The sequence below is a fragment of the Porites lutea genome, chromosome 9, assembly GCF_958299795.1.
Source record: "Porites lutea chromosome 9, jaPorLute2.1, whole genome shotgun sequence".
NCBI classification, from domain to species: Eukaryota; Metazoa; Cnidaria; class Anthozoa; order Scleractinia; family Poritidae; genus Porites; species Porites lutea.
Genome location: NC_133209.1, coordinates 32943291 through 32961260, shown reverse-complemented (window position 1 = coordinate 32961260; position 17970 = coordinate 32943291). Strand labels below are relative to the sequence as shown.

The following is a 17970-nucleotide window of genomic DNA, read 5'->3' as shown; positions in this document are numbered from 1 at the left end:
AGAACTACAACGTTGTTCCTGCAAATGGAAAAAAACTAACTTTATCCCTATGGATAAAAAGGATCATGAAACAGACAAATGCAACTATCGCCTCATTTCATTGCTAAGCGTTTGGGTAAAATTATGGAGTCAGCAGTTGCTTCATTTATCATGTCTCACATTTCTGACAACAACCTTAGTAACCCAAACCAGTGGGCATACAAGAAAGATGATTGTACTGAACTTTTACTAAGTAAAATGACCGAAGAATGGAAAAGAGCACTTGACAACAACATGGTAGTCGGAATCGTATTCGTGGACTAGCTTTTGATTCTATTTCTCATTATGTGCTGCTTCGAAAGTTGCAAGCTGATCGTTATCAAGTCACCATTGTTAATGGCTGTTGTTTTTGCTCGAGTAAAGTTACGCTTGGTGTCCCTCAAGGATCTGTGCTCTGTCCCTTCCTATTTTCTCTCTTCTGTAATGATTTGCCAGACATCGTCAGTGACTGTGATAGTGAACTGCATATGTATGCTGATGGATACCACCATGTACCTAATTGACCTAATCCTGACGTGGTAGCCACCTAACTTAATTCCATTTTGAATAAAGTCACGAACTGGTTTCACAACATTTTTTTTCACATAACACCCGGGCAAGACAGAATTTAAAACGACGATGTGACTTAAATAGTCTAAACACGTTTCTGAATTGTCGAAATAGTTCACACAGAAACTTAACCCGTTGAAATCACTTCATTTTCTACCAGTTGAAGCCCGCTTGGACTTCTACCATAAAGTAATATGACAATTCATTGGTCTTATTGTGTGGGGTGCCACAACAGTTCCTGTGACGAACTTGAACACATCCACGTAAGAGCTACTAAAATAGTTTACCGTGTAGACTGTAGCCTGATTCTCAGACGTCCGTGGTAGTTCGCGGGAAGCGACGGGACCGCGAACGACCTCGGACGTCTGCGAATCAGGTTATCTAGACTGCTGCACACTAGCTGAAGACGTCTTAAACACTTTCAAATGGTAGCCTGTGAACCGAAGCTTCCTGTTTGGAGATACGGTGAAAAAATCTTACCCTTCCCTCTCCTTGCGATTTTTTCACCCTTTCCGCAAACAGAGAGCCTGTTCACAGGGTATCGAATGGAAGCTTTTGAGGAATATTTCTCACACATGTTACTACGAGAGCATGCCCTCTCCATTAAAACACTTATTAGTTAATTATTAGTCAATTGTTTCAACATGCCGAGCCCAAGAAAGAGATAGTCAAAAAGTAAGTTAAACATATCAGTGCTTCTGTCGAACAATGAGGATAAGAGAATAATCACCTGTTAACAAAATTTTAAACGCTGAGTGAAGAAATTGTCTTCTAAATTTTATACAATGCAATTTTTTAGGTCTAGCTATTCATTTGATAAAAAGACCAATATCCTTTGATTTAGACAATAGAGTTTCAGGCAGACCCCGGATCGAAAAAAACATCAACGAAAAAAAAAATACACTGCCGTTCTCAGGTCGGAGACATTTCTCTTGACTTTTGCGACGAGAAACGTCTCTGAAAAGAACGTGGTCACTTACAAGAATTGGTCTGAGGGAGATCTCTTACATGTAGGAGTAGAGTTATCTTTTAGTGACACTGTCACTTTAACTTGTTACAACAGTGGTTAAAAACTTTGAAGCAATCTATTAGACTTACACAACTCTTCCATTGCTATCTGAAGATTTCGTCAAGAAGATTGTCATTTTGGTAGGTTTGATGCTACCCTCGACAACCTGTAGGAGTGGTGGTGGGGAAGGAGCTGCAAGAGAAAAATGATGAACGTCGCAAACACAAGGTCATGTAATAGACTAGAAATAAAAACGACTAAGAAGGTGGGGAAGGCTTTATTTCACATTTTTATACATACAGCTTTTTTTAACCTATTAGATAATAATCTGAGAAAACAGCCCACATTTAGCGATGCCACGAACGATTTCCCCGCTAAATGACGTCTAAGGAAGGACCGAATAATTTTTGTCACTACCCAAATGCGGGTAGTGTTCCTGATTGGTTGAAAATTTACCTCAACCAACCATTAGTACTATCTACTGTTTGAAATCTTTGAATGAGGCCATTTTCATATATTTAATAATGATAATGATGACGGCACAAGAACTTTTATCATGAAACGGAATTGAGCTTACACACTGCACATCACACGGAAATGGACTTTTACGAAGAAGGGAAATATTTGTAAGACATAATAAGATTTAACTTAGACTTTTCACTGCTCCCTATTTTTTTTTACAAGCTTTTCTGGACATAGGCCTGCCCAGAGGGAATGTGCACGAACGGAACTCAGGTCCCATGCGAGGTGCCATCCCTACCACGGGGTTCGTAGGTGTAGGTTCTTTTACGTCCAACAAGAACAGATACGAGAAATTGTTGTGAGACGGGACCTACGGTTTTTCGTCATTAGCCGAGTAAACTGGAAAGACTCAGTAACCATTTGCAGATGTAATTACAAAGGCAGCACTTTCTTCTCAGTTGTTTTAAGACCATGAGTGTTGGTCCGGCCGGGGTTGGAACCCGCCACCTCCCGCTCAGCAGACCGGCGCACTCCCTGAGCTAACCAGGCGGCGGTTGCTAATTATTGCGCCTTAACGTGGTGGGGAGGTCTGTATGCATTGACGACCCTGGAAACTATACCACTCGGGTCCTTGTCCCTGGTGGGTTCAACCATGCTGGGCAGGTTTTGGGTGAAAGGCCAGATGAATTGCAACGCCTGACTCTCCACATTGAGGGTCAGGCGATTGGTTAATGTCTTAATGTTCCATCCCCGTAAGAAGATATCATTGCTAAAACCAGACACATTTTTTCAAGATAGCAGAGGCGTTGAAGTGTGCAGATATAATGCGTAACGGGTGCTCGAAGAGGCGAGGTAAGGAGGTAACTGCTCTGTTTATCATTTTTTAAAAGAATTTTCTTGCAAATACCCCCTTTTCTAAAAGACTTTTACAGGACGACGAGTTACCCTTAACTAGTTTGATGTAACGAACGGATATTTTTAACTATTATCGTTCCCTGTTCCAGAATAAGATCAATGCAACGCAGACTACGTACATGTATCACGCCTTGAAGGAGTGGGGATTGGAGGAAAGGAGACGTCTGCCACTTTGAGGTATCGGGCTTCAAAGTATTGCAACACTGTATAACGTCCAATCAGGGTTTAAACTCAGTGCAGAGTGTCATAGTGCTATTTTAAAACCTGTCAGTACGCAATGATGATGTTGACTATTACCTTTTGCAGGTGTGCTTACTGTAACAGCGTTACCTCTGGCACCTTCTCCTTTCTTAGTAAACGCCGTAACATATATCGAGTACTCTGTACCAGGTTTCAATTTGTCTATCGTGACAGACGTATACCGAGACGTTTTAGATTCCTCCAGCAGAAAATCATCTTTGAAAAAATCGTTATACGCTCTTCTCCCCTGGAAATACACCTAAACAGAAAAGGGCAAACAAAGCACAGCATAAGATCACTTTCTACCATTTCCACTCTATATAAAACCCTCTTCACATGACGTCACGGTTGCCATGTTGGTGTCCCAAAACCAATAAAAAAGCCCGGACCACGTTGTGTCCCTGACCAGTCCTATGGGAGTTGTACTGTTTTCTTATGTTATAAACGCTTCATTTTGTCGCAAACTTATCACAGCTGCTGGCCATGTGAGCGAAAACGCTCGATAGGCTATTGAATGTTTTAGAAATGTACTCGAAATTGTTCATAAATGATGACCGGAGAACGTTTTCCAAGTTCGTAGAAAAAAATATTGGATCAAAACTATGATTCCTTATTAAGAAAAAGAAATGAAAAATAGGACACTTCTCTACCTGAAGTAAATATTCAGGGATGAGGATTGGAATTCCAAAAACTATACCCTCTCGTCCAACCGCTACGGAACGATGTTCCGATGCGTGTGAACTACTTGTTCCAGTTCTGATGTGTGTCGTTGCTTTTAATACTTTACCGCGCACGCTTTTTGTGTTGGCACGAAAAGCTATCAGGTAGAGTGTGAACATGATGATAATGATGATGATGATGATACCTTTATTAAAGTGTCAAAACTGTAATAGCGGTGTATAACCACTAAGTGGGATCAATAAATTAATTAATTAGAAATGAAAAAAAAAAAAAACCAGAATATAAGAATTAAGAAATTAAGAAAGAAAAACTATGTACAGTATAAGCAAACAAGAAATTCAGGAGAACTATATACAGTATGTACAAATGTATGCATTATCTTATAAAAAATAAGAAATAAAAAATTCAGAAATGCAAAGAGAGCAGTTAGAGCAGTTATTGTCATCTAATAGCATGCTAAGATCCACTTTTCTGATGTTATATTTGAAGGAGGACAACGTGGGACCTTTTTTCACGTTACTAGGAACAGAACTCCATACCTTTGGGCCCATATACCTGAGTGAGTGCTTTCCAAAGGAGACAGTGTTGAATCTGGGTATAGTGAAGTCATGATTGCGCAGTTTATACTTAATTGCAGTATAGAACGTTTCCATTTACAGCTTGATGAAAGCTAGAATGTCGGACGGAGTCCGAAGGAGAAGCGGAAAAATAAACCATTCCCACGTGTCGCCGACAAAGTGATTACGTCTGTTTCTCCGCTTCTCCTTGCGACTCCGGCAATCTGGTTTCCACTAGATCGTAACCGAAAGAGACGTTAGTGGAATCGAACTATGTTTTAACTCGCTCTGCGCTTCTGAGTACGTCTCTTTTATACTCGGTTGCTAATGAAAACAAGCCTTGCCATTAAGCTGTTCGCTTAGACTTTTGTCTAACGTCAAAAAACTACAGCTTCCTGCAGGTTACTAACTGAGAGTTGTGAACATATCTGCCTGTGAGGGGCATAAAGGAAATAATGGATGGAATTAGGTTACAGGAATAGATAAGAGAACACGAACATATACATCGTCCACTCACATGGTATTCTGAGATTATTCCATTGGGATTAGCTGGTTCTTCCCAAGACACGCTGATTTTATCTTCCTCTAACTTGGCCGTGACATCCGCCGGCTCACCTGGCTCTACAGGTTAAAGATAATTCCACAGTTAAAATATGGTATAATATTGGCCTTTTCGATACATAATTCTTTATGCCATGTTGTTTTACAGTTTTATTTCAAATCGAGAGTGAAAATACCTGCGATTTTACAGCGATTCGTATTTGTGAAAAGTAAGCTATTTCGAACGAAGCAGCCCTCGATATTTAATTCAATTTATTGCCCACTTCCGGGGAAGGAGTCAACAACAAAATCCTCCCTGGGAGAACAAGTGTCTATACACAAAATTAAATACAAGTACACTGTAACTACAAGAAATAGTACATTGGTCTTTCGCCATGGCCGTAGAAAATCGCACGAATATCTAAGAAGATAGCTTTAAAAGGGCAGGTACAAGGGTAAGGACAAAATTAATTCAAATTTACCTCCTTCCAATGTCTTTGCTGTGAAGTAAGCCATCTCTCCTAGCTCAATGGTTTTGGCTTGTATCGTGAAGGTAAAGTTTGTATGTGGTTTAAGGTCGGACAACCTCTGTTCATTATTGCCTTCCTTGGGTACGGTTTTGTTATAAGCCTCTTGCCCAGATTTAGTGTCATAAACTCTGATATAGTAAGATCTTATGATTCCATTGGCATTAACAGGTTCTTCCCATGTAATGAGAATTTCTTTGTCTGATAAGACTTTGCCACTAAATTTTGCTGGGGCACTAGGACCTGTAGAAATGCAGAACGAAAATGAATAAATTGCAGGGGTGTAAACAACTAGTTGTCGTAGCCCTGCTTCCAAACACCTGGCCTTCTAACCTTCGTGTCCCTATTCGGAGGGCTCACTGATATTTTTTAAGTGTCTTACAATCTTATATCATAGTGGCTGGGTGTGTTGAAAATCCCAACATTCCCACCAAAAGAAACATTTTGGTTCACATCCCCCATTTGAATCCGGAAACGAAAAAATGAAGAAGAGTCCAATAGCTTCATTTTCAATGGTCAATCAACGATTGCCTGAATTAGAGAAACCCTAACGTGTTACCACAGCAACAGTGATCTCACCAAAGGTCGTATGTAGATGTCACAAGTGTCATACTGCAGAACGGGTAGGATTCAAAACTGCCACAGGAGACTGACTGGTGCTCTATCGCCTTAGCTGCCTTTGCTCAATCAAGTGCCATAGAAACGCTATGCTACCGAGATTTTTAGGGAAGGCTTTCTGAAACGCGTTTTACAGCTGCGTCTGAACGTTTGCGTGAAAAACTCAGATTACGGTTACTCCAAGGTTCTTAAATAATACGCAGAACCATGACACTTGAATATTTACAAAGAATAGATAAATAAATAAGGCTGCTTGCAAACGGACGCAACAACTCCCAACATTGTTGCGCCAACAATGTTGGGAGTTGTTGCGTGCGTGTTGGCAGTGGTGTGCAAACGGCTGCAACAACTCCCAACAATGTTGGGACCTGCAGTGCATCGTGGGAAGGATGCAACCCATAAGTCTTTGTAAACCATGCGTAATGAGCGTGCGTGGCCCCAACAATGTTGGAAGAGCTGTGCAAACGGATCCAACATTGTTGCACTACGCTTCGGCGATCACGGAACAAAAAAAATGTTGGGAGTTGTTGGTTGAAAAGTGTGACCGGTTTCAAACTTTGCGCAACAACACGCAACAGGGTGTGCAAACGGACGCAACATGTAACATCCAACAATGTTGCGTCCGTTTGCACGGGGCTTAACTACTTACGGTCCTCAGACGTTGTAGCATTTAATACTTCTGAAGCATTCCCTCTCTCGCTTGTTTTTCCCCTGACTTTGATGTAATAGGTTGTAAATTTTTCTAATCCAGTTAAGGTGAATTCAAATGTGCGGTTTGTAACGGCTTTCTCGATGGTTTGCTGATCAGGGCCTTTCCCGTATTCAATCAAATAGTTTTGTATGATTCCATTTGGTTCTGCTGGTTCGCTCCACTTTACCTCAATGGTTGTGGATGAAGAAGCTTCCACGACAACACCTAGTGGACGACTTGGACCTACAGTTTTAACTCCTTTGTTAGTGAATTTTACTATAATTCCACTGCCGTTCAACCAGTTTTAGTTCTGACTGGCTGACATACTCGCTAAAAGCAAATACACAAATTTCATAACCAAAACTCAAGTCACTGTAATAAATACATCCCAAAATCACCTAGAACGGTTCCCATATATTTGTAATACAATTGCAGATTACGAAAACATACTGGTGACAGATATTCGAATGGAAAAATCATTTTCACTTATTCGTCGGAACGTTTTGGGATATTTACAATTTACTTGATAAAGAGACTACCGCAAAACTAAGCACCTATTCAAAAAAAGCGAACATAAAATAAGAGAATTAAATCAGATAAAAATAAAAAGAATTACACAACACACACACATAAATTGATAAAAAGGTCATTATCTAAAACACACAGGTTCAATAAAATTGCCTTCAAACTTAACTAAGACGCTTCCTTGTCACAAACACCGGTGGCGTTTCTGTTTGTTTGTTTTTGTTTCCTTGTATTTTCTTTTTTCTCTTTGGTTTGTGGCTTAAAACTGATCAAACTTGGGGAACTATAACGCACCTGATTGTAACGTCTTCACTGTGGTACAGGGAGACCAATCTGAAGGTCCAATCTTAGTATAGCCTCGTACTCTAAAACAGTAGCTTGTGTATGGCTTTAGTCCTTTGATAACTGTATTTTTATCAGTTGTATTAAGGCTTAACTGTGTAGGTTGACCTTCCACTTTGTATGCCACTGTGTAAACGATTATGATACCATTTTGGTCCTTCTCGGCAATCTCTTTCCACGTGACACTGATAGTGTGAGCATCTTCAGCTTCAGCTTTATCGATGACCGGGGGAGCACTTGGAGCTGTACGTTTAATAGAAAAAGAAAAGAAAGATAACAAGATGGTGTAGTGTATATGTACATTTGTAATCACTTCACTGATAACAAAATCCAGGTTTACATTAACCTCACAAATGGACCAATGGTGGCAGCCGGTGGCGCATTTGTATACTGACGTCCCAGATTACTGTTCGAGTGTAAAGTAAGTAACATAACATAACAAAACATTCAAAGTTACTGGCCATACCATCTTCAAAAGTTCTTGCATAAACTATGTCTGAGAGTTTTCCTGAAACAGAAGTTTCAGCAGATACTTGGACATAGTAGACTGTAAATTCTTCCAGATCAATTAGTTCATAACTGACGTTAGTGTAAGAATATCTCGTTTCATCCAACCCGCCCCTTGCTTTTCCATATGTCACTACATAACGCTTGAGATTTCCATTCATTGTTGCTGGTTGTACCCACGTCACCATGATTGATTTTGATGAACGTACATTGAGTTGCAAGTTCCTAACAGAGGAAGGAGCTGCGTGGTTTACAAAAGAAAACAAAATTTTTAAGTCCTACACAGTTTAAACAGTATTAATTATTAAGATTACTAACTAGTCTATCTTGTCTTTTGAATACCATACACCATGCAGTACAAAGTAGAAAAAAGAACTGCTTTATCTTCCCAAAGGGACCGCTTGGGTTGATTTTGTAATAGTCACTATAAAGTCATAGTTCGATACTCTTTATATGCGTTACGTGTGTGCATTCTGTGAAGCAGCTGTTTTAAAAGCATGGACAGCCCACTCTAATAAATAGCCCCTGTCTAATAGATGCCTCCAATGAGATTTATAGGTCCAAAATACTAGGATCTGGCAAAAGGGAGCCAGGCGTATCAATTGATGGAGTAGATATTCCGTTATTTTTAAACTTCCTTGATATTAATTTTTCGGCGCAAGCGTATTAGTTTTGTTGAGATTGTTACAGTAAATATGAGAATAAACGCCTCCTATCTATTAAACGCCCCTGCTTGGACCCCTAAAATAAAATGGACGCCCTGGGCGTTTTCTTGGTCATTTACGGCGAGCACTTAGAGGATTTGCCAGACACGAGTTTATTATTCACAAATTTTTGATTGCAAACTATTTAAATTTGTCAGACACAAAACAATCACTTTGGGCCCGAGTATGCAAGACTCCGTCCACAAACAACAAGTTTTCCTATGCGAACGAGTAAATTCTAACAGCAGAACAATAGACGATTACTTTACCTTGCGAGCAGACAGGGCTACATTTTCGCAGTGTGAGTGAAATGCGTAGCAGTACTTTTCTCGTTCTTTAAGCGATAAACCAAAACATGAAAGTTTGAAATAAAATATTTCTCGTTCTAAAATAGGGGGGCTACGTAACCGGAACGAATCGAAAAGACTTGGGGGCAAAATGACCGTAAAGCGGCAGCTCACACCGCGAAAATGTAGACTCTACTCAAAGGGTAGACGATTAAAGAAATTGTCGCAAATAGTACAATTAAATTCTGTGCTGATGTATGCCATCTTAGTAAAAAAAAAGTCAAATAAAATAAACTAGACTAGGACGCGTGTGAAAAAATTGTCGAAACACCGAGAGTGTTTTGATCAACGCTGCGTACTGATCGACCTGACTCAGTGCATGGAATCTTGCGTTTCCTGCTTTACGTTTCACCTATTGTCTGTTTATGTGTGAAAATTCTCAACATTAACGGTTAATTTCAAAGAGCTACACAAAGACCAAGGCTGCCATGACGCACTCAATACAGAGTGGGGGCAGTTGTAGAGTCAACTATAACTAGTAAAATAATAAGACGCATATATACATTGTACATGTATCTAAGCTTGTAAGATAACTACAGTTAGTTGTTTGATCAAGTCAATTTCAAACAATAACATGCATCAGCAACCTTAAATGTGCCGTTTCCTAACCTCCTTCATTGGGCGTTTTTGTCTGTACCACAGTGGTATCGCCAATACCGACAGCAGTAAACCCAGCTACTCTAAAAGAGTAACTTGCAAACTCAAGGTCCATAATTGTGTACTTGAGCTGATCTGGTCCAGCAGTCCCATTTTGTTCATTGCCAGATCCCTCCTTCTTGTAGAAGACTTGGTAACCCAGCAGCTTTCCTTGTTGTTGCTTGACAGGTATGGCATCCCATGATGCAGTTAGTGAAAGAGGAGAACTGGAGCTTAACCTGAAGTTTGCTGGTGCAGCAGAGGGTACTGAAATTAAACAAACTTACAGCCACTGCATGCCTTCATACCGTACATACATACATGCACACATACATGCTTTATTTGATAAAGCACGTTGAGAGATGGCAGCATACGCTGATGTGGACCTGCTAAACTATGTTAAATAAATACATAATAATCTAAAATTACCAAATATACTAACTACAGCTGTATGCAAAAGACATGTCAAAATATTACAATACATGCTACCTAAACTAGAAGAAAAAGGATTCAACCCTTGCTACTTTTTTTAAATGCAAATAATGCTATTCTTAAACTACAAATGTCATTTTTTTAAAGCATAATTGTCATAAAACAAAGGAGGTTTTTATTGACAAAAGGTCAACCTCAACCTCACTTAACAGCTGGGGCAATAAGCCCACAACTGTAAAGTAAAAAATAAATAATTTATTTTTTGGTCTATTCTGAGATGTGATGTGACTGACAAGTGGAAATAGACCTCAACTGCCTCAAGAATCATGCATTTTGATCAAAAGAAAATAACAATCACAGTATAACCATGTGCACAGAATTTAGGATTAAACTCACCTGATTCACTTGATTGTACTCTTAAAGGTTTAGACCAAGGGCCAATCCCCTCGTCATTGTAGGCTTGTACATGAATGTCATACCATGTGTATGGTGTAACAGTAAGTGATGCTGCATTGAAAATTGAAAGTAAAACAACTTTTTGCATTGAGCCAGATGTTCCATTTACTTCCTGCCATTTCACAGTGTAACCTTTTATGCCATCACCAATGTCAATAGGGTGATCCCATGTAATGTTGATCATGGATGATGAAATAGAAATCTGTTTCAGGGAAAGTGGTTGACCAGGAAGTCCTATAGTTGGATCTGCAGTGTATCAGGGTAAAACACAGTCAGATTACTTGTTTACTTATAGGAACCAGGTAACAAATGTTGTGCAGATGTAAGCACTGCAACATAATACTGATTGGGATAATAATAAGCAAAATTCTAAAAGTATTAGGCACATTATTTAGCATAATTAATAAGTATGAATTTATTCTCTAAGAATTAAAAAAACACATATATTTTTGGATTTCTGTTCACCTGATTGTATGATCTACATGTAACAATTAATTTTTCAGATCATACATGTACATGTACTCAGCCTCATTGCTTAAATAATTGTGATTTCAAAATATCAAAATTCCATTTCTTAGTTTCCATTCAGCTATCGTGTGATCTAAGGAATCATGCAGATCTTGGAAGATGTTATTTCTCGTGAAGCGAGTGAGTTTATAACCTCGTCGTGTGCAAAGTGCACGAGTATCGCGTGGGGCACATGTGGTCTTAGCAGCTTGCAAACTCTGTTGGGCCATCAATGTATATAATTTTGTTTGTTTAAATATACAATAGTTATATTGGTCATTTCCAGTTGGTATTTGCATCCAGTGTGACGTCATGCAGTACAACTCTAATTATTACAATATTATTATACATTGTAGGAGGTGGCAGCCGTTAGCTGTTATTTTAGCAAATCCCACCACATAATAGCCTGCAGTCATCCACTGTCACACCTGCATTTCCTTTTGACAAAAACTACACATGATTAAGGACGATCAAATAGGGTGAACATGACACCATCACCACTTTGCCTACACACCCTTAATACAACAGCAACCCCATTTAGATCCCACACCCTATTTAAAGCACTCAGTTCAAGTTTACTCCAACCAAAAGGAGATTGCTTCCAGTATTACAGCCGCTGTTGAACCCACCCTCCCCAGTTACACTTTACGGGCCTCTTCCCCCGAGATTCGCGAGATTCTGTGATACAACGTACATGCACTATTTTTAGTACAGCCTGTACATGAAGTACTCTCCTCCACACTGTATCTCCATAATCTTCAGGGCCCAGTTGTTCGAAGGCCGATTAGAGCTTAACCCGGGGTTAAATTTAACCCTGGTTTCTCTTTCTTGTGTTCAAAAGCATTTTCTCGGATAATTTTCTCTGTTATATTTAAAATGTTCAATCATCAATTTGCAGACAAAAAGAATTAAAACTGAAATGCTAATTTAGCTTTCAAATCTGAATTCAAATCTCGCACTAACCCTGGGTTATCTTAACCCGGCTTTGAACAACTCGGCCCTGATCATTATAATTAGGCTTAACCAGTTATGGCTTTAAATAATGGGGCAGTGTAAAATGCAGACTACGGACTGACTGCGGGCTATTGTTTTTAGGGTTAAAAAACAATGGGATTATTGTTATCACATCCTCATTTGCATGGTGAAAACAATAGTCTGCAGTATGCGTTTTACACTGACCGATTAAATACTACCTGATTTACAGCCATAAAACTCCATTCTAAGTGCACAGTGTCCGGAGCAGTTTGTTGGATGTAATCTTATATACTGGGCTGTCACCAAGGGATTGACCAACACTCTCCTAGTACCATTATCATTTGTATTACCCTGAAAAACCTAAAAAAACATTAACACTGTATATTCCACTATAAACTACAGGATATAATATTTTGGTCTTCTGAACCCAGAACACCTAAGACTACTGTACAGACAGAGACCAAGACAAATAAACTACAAGTACAGCTTAAAAAACACAAAGCATACAGTAGAAAGTAAGATGTATAGCGAGATAGCAGAGTATAAGATCTCCACCTTCACACATTGAGGATCAATAAATTAAATGTAACAGTACTGAAACTGAAGTAACATTTGACTTTCTGTCTTTATACTAAAACTTTAATTATAACGTAGCGCACCTGCTTGCCCTACATGTATATAAGTCCTATTGAGCCACTACATGTATGAACAAAATCTTTATTTATGCAAACCCTGCGTATAAAGATTTTTTTCATGATGACGTGTTCAGCTGTGTTTTTTGTATCTTCTCCTAAGTACTAGGTACTCAAAAATCGATGTCAATGATGAAACACTCTCTAGCATAGTATTTGGAATTGACCTTCTAGCCACTCACACCAACAGCAAAAGTGGTGAAGATGTTTTGCAAATCAATAATAGAGCCTGTTTGTTAAAAAGTCTGCAGTAAGGACTGACATTCAGGTGGAAAAGAAATATCCAATTTGTATAAAGAGTCCTCAATTTTTAATGTTTGTTCATCCTTTACAAAACAACTTAATTACATGTATAAGCTTATAAGGTAAGCTCGATAGCGAAAAATTATGCACTTTTGTTATTACTGAACAATCCAACAGAAGAAGGAAAATTTCTCCTGCAATAACAAGACAAATTACACGGGAAGACATTAAATATATTACTCACAAAAACCACTGCCGCCAGGTATTCTCAAAAAGCCATAATGACCAGCCATTGTTAGTAAATGAATGAAAATAAAGTAGGACAACAGTCATTGGCACTAAAAAACAAGTTTGCCGGATTTTGCCGAGCAAAACTTAAATCATCTTTTTAGCCGATAGGGAAATTATCCAAACTATACTCCACGACTTCTTATGAACATATGACTATTTTTACTTTAGGTGAACTTCAAGACTCCGCTTTACTTTTGTTTCAGCTTAGTTTCCATTGATCGTTAACGAATAAAATAAGCAAGTTTTACAGAAAGAATTTTCTTTCAGACTAGATAATTGTGGCCTGTTTGTAACTAGCCAATAGAAGAATTTGTTTTTCTGTGTTACTTGTTACCAGAATTTTGCAGTTAATTAAAAAGCGAGCATTTTTGTGAGCTATGTTATGAAAGAATTTGCTCATACTATTAACTGTGTGTATATCGAGTTATGGATGCACTTGGGAAGGTTAGAGAACACTGACAAAGCTAGAGTTGCTCTCGGCAGAATTTATTATATCATGTAGTGCACATGGAAATTTTAAACAGTTAGTTTATAAATGATTACCTTAACTAATCCTCCATGAATGGTATAGTTCAACCACTCCCTTTCACTGGTATCATAACTGAAGTAAAATGATGAAACAAAGCCAGAACCTGGAAGGCCTTGAATACTGATCGCAGTAATGTTCATAATTTTTCCCAAATTCACTTCTATCCAAGGTTGTGTATCATTTTTATCGGCAACCCAAGATTTTGTGTTATTTAGTCTTGCATTTGATGCTGATGAATTTGAATCCAATTCTGAGGATGCTGTGATGTCAGCGTCACGAATTTTCCTGTTTGTCATGCCAAGGAAACTGGAGGCAGTGGTACAACCTGAAAGTAAAAATTAATTAATAAAGATGCACAAACAACTGTTAAAGAACAGTTAAAAGAATTTCATAACAATAACAAAATCTAAAGACCTACTACTCTTTAAAACTATATTGTTCCATTGTAAACCATGTGATATTTTAAAGGCATTAAATACCTTTTCATGGTTAATCATATAATGTACAGTAATGAACAAATTTACTTAAAATCACGATGAATGTTTACTTAGGGTGTGTACCTTTGGGATGATCCGGATCAGGATCAGTGATTTGAGATCAGTCAGAGTAGTCATGGTATCCAATGAACTAATGAATCCTTAATTCCCAGAGTGGATTGGTCTGTTCCTTTGGCGTGATATGATCCGAGTAATCTATTGTAGGATCACTGATTCCTATTCAGATTTGCCCAGAGAACGCACCCTCAAATCCTAGACTTAGTGGATCCAGCTCTTTTACAATAGTTATTGAAATAATATTATTATCAATTAATGTTTTAAGAGGATACCATATCATTAACAGTAAGTAAATCATACCTGAAGGGGTGTTAGAAGACTGTGTACCTATGAAAACATGTAAAAAATAGTGTTAGAGAACATTGTAAAGCAATTTTTGGCTGGACCCTGCTACTTCAGCAAGATTGAAAAGAATAACATGTCAGAATACTTAAAAAAAGATTGCATCAAAGAACATTGAATATAATAATAAATTAATTATTTCTAACTATATGTGCAGTCAAACCTCCAAATGCAGGCCATCAACCTTAAGCAACTAAGTACCTTTTCAAAACACTTTTTTGCAGTTAAAGCCTTCATTTGGAACCTTTTGTACACCTCATCTCTCTCAGTTTTCCATCGTTTTTAACCTCTTGTACATGTACATGTAAGCGACCATGTCCACTTTACGCACGGTGTATACAGCCATGTAGTTTACGAACAAGTACAGTGTATGTTCTCTGTACAGTGTACTATACTACTCACATCATATAAAGAACTTTTGTTGATGTCATAGAACTGCATATCATACTGTAAAAACTAAGAAATTGCATGCAAAACAATGTAAATTATCTTCAGAAAAGAGGATGTCAGCACCAGCTCATCTCAATTCTTGAAAGTGACAGTACCCCCGTGAGAATACTGGATCTTGGCATTTTATTTGGAGGTGGTAGCTTTCAGGAGGTTCAACTGTATAAAATTATTATACGGTGTGAAGGTGAGAGCAGGCAATAAAAGGAAAACAGCAGTCTCATCCTCCCATACAATTTTCATTATTTTATTACATCTCCCTGCAATTTCTATACATGACTATTGGTGACAACATATGTGGGATTTACTCTGAGGACATCATTAACCATGCAGTGAATATGCAGATGTTCCATCTAAGTAGGAACCAGTTTTAAATGTTTTGGCCCTACATCTGAACTCATTCATACGTGTAACTTGTAAATACATAAGAATACATTTTGAAAGTTGGCTAAATTGTTTTTTGCTTCGTTTTTTTGTTTGTTTTTACTTTGCTTTTTAGCTGCAGTGATGCTACAGTTGTTTCCGCAGTTTCCGGGAAAAATTGTCAGAAGAAAAAAACATCTTTGGACAGGTTTTAACTACTAAGCATTAAATTTTAGAAATTGAGGCAGGCAATATTTATAAATAGGCATCACTTGGAAATCAAAGATCCAAGATAATTTCAATGGTTGATTAAACTTTATATCACACATTAATTTCCTCATAGCTAATGTACTAAAAATATGTACGGTATTGCTCCAAAAAAGGTATTTCAGGTTTCCTACTTCAACTTATAGGTTGATTGTCGCACAGACAATAAATATACACTGAGAACAACTTAAAACCACTTGAATTTGTCAAAAAATACTATTATTCTAAATTGATGAGTAATATTATCATGACATGCAATGACTTACAGCTTACTTTTACCTCAAAATGAATAATCTCTAGCAATAAATGTCATATATTTATTACTGCTTAAAAGGCCCGCGGTTATGATAATGAATATGTCAATTCGAGCCAATTACAGTGCAAGTGTAGTTACGTGTTCCATCTGGTCTACATAGAGTAAACCAAGAGCCCAGTTACATGTATTAAATTCTTATCCGGATTATCCGCCGAACACAAAGTTCTTCAACTGATTTTCAGCCTTTAGAAGTAATATCTTACTCGTTTTTTACAAACAGTAAAATACTTAATGAGAAATGATGTACCGAAGACTGCGAAATAAAACGAAGTCGAAGTAAGCTGTAGTATCAAGCAAGAATAAGCTGTTGAGAGAGGCGGCATTCACGCGGAACGTGTGTAAACGCAAATACACTGTATTTCGTCACAGCATACGAGAAACACAGCTGGATTTTTTGTACAACGCCCGGACGAAAGAAAATTGCAAGCATGGAATTAAGGATTTGCTTTTTCAATCCCTGATAATACCTGTTTTGTTTTCGCAAGAACGTGAGATTTCGAGAGAAAGTGACACTTAACAATAAAAGCAAGATTTGCAGCATGGTTTGCGGTGAGAAACTGTGACTTGTTTCCCACAAAATGCCCGAACAATTGAATGATCAAATGTCTCCCTTCCTCACAGAATTTAGACATGCAAGTCCTACATTATTCAAAATACCAAATAAAATCTTTGCCCGCAGAACCGGACGGACACAACAGACAAAGCGACACCAACGAAATCAACAAGACGCTAAAGTACAGCGAAAATCTAAAGTTATTCTAGCATTAATAGAAAAATGGAAATTTTACCTGTTACTTGAGTAAGTGTGTAAGTTAAAAGAAGAAATAAAGTCCATGATTGAGCTCCTTGACGAACAAACGAGGCCATGTTTTGCTTTCAATTTTTTGGGCTGACGGAAAAAAGTCATTCCATCAGATGAACGGGAAGTGATTATTTTGGACACGTGACTTGAAGTGAACAATGTTTCATCGCCCAATCAGATTACACGGGCGTGTTCTGACGGAAGTTTCTATTCACTTCCGGTTGCGCTTTCTTTCCATCTGGGCGTTGAGGAGGGAGGAAACTATTTTTAACGTACCCTAATGATACTGAATGTCTATTTTTTTCCTTTCCTTTCTGAAAAAAGATAAGGAAGTGTGTCAGTGCATGACTCAGCCAGCTTGACATTTTTTTTGGGGGGGGGGGGGGCGGGCGGGGGTGGCAGCTGTTGTTATTTAACAAAACTCAAGACAAGAGGACTGGCAATACGGCATATTATAGGCCCTTTGGCCTGTAGAGTTAGCTTTGCATTCATGATCAGTTTCGTTTCATTTTACACATCAAGTGACGTCTGGCTATAGTTTCCCCTTAATTATTAGTATACTCCAACAAAAGTCTTGGGAAAAAGCCTTTTCATATTCAACATTTGTAAACTTCAGTAATATTGATTGTTATTTTAATTTTCTACCTGATATTAATTTGTATCCGTCGCCGTAATTTTTATGCCATCTTCGAAAAATTGTAATTGAAGAGGCCTAATTAACATAAGCTTTATAGTTTCCTTTAGGCCTCCTCGCCATTTCTTCCTACATTTTTTTTTTTGGCATCTTTTTGTGACTGTAATCATGTGGCAAATAAATAAATACAAATTAGAGATTCGGCAAGAGGACTCAGTCACTTTTATTTAC

General features: G+C 38.1%; 2 protein-coding genes across 2 annotated transcripts in view; both read right to left on the bottom strand.

Annotated features, from left to right (window-relative positions):
• The window catches only part of LOC140947451 (receptor-type tyrosine-protein phosphatase delta-like), a 33487-nt gene that overhangs the window by 12641 nt on the left and 2876 nt on the right, over positions 1–17970 (bottom strand). The window contains exons 2-8 of the mRNA XM_073396554.1: positions 8162–8443; positions 7648–7938; positions 6787–7071; positions 5475–5762; positions 4970–5073; positions 3272–3473; positions 1687–1789 (exon numbers count right to left, since the gene is read on the bottom strand). Coding sequence (XP_073252655.1) covers positions 1687–1789; positions 3272–3473; positions 4970–5073; positions 5475–5762; positions 6787–7071; positions 7648–7938; positions 8162–8443 — 1555 coding nt within the window. The remainder of the gene's footprint in view (positions 1–1686; positions 1790–3271; positions 3474–4969; positions 5074–5474; positions 5763–6786; positions 7072–7647; positions 7939–8161; positions 8444–17970) is intronic.
• On the bottom strand, positions 9858–17336 carry LOC140948074 (neogenin-like). The gene is made up of 6 exons (XM_073397295.1): positions 17092–17336; positions 14869–14895; positions 14029–14339; positions 12478–12619; positions 10718–11023; positions 9858–10156 (listed from the first exon to the last, which is right to left on the bottom strand). The coding sequence occupies exons 1-6, from the start codon at positions 17168–17170 to the stop codon at positions 9858–9860; spliced, it is 1164 nt and encodes a 387-aa protein (XP_073253396.1). The 5' UTR covers positions 17171–17336.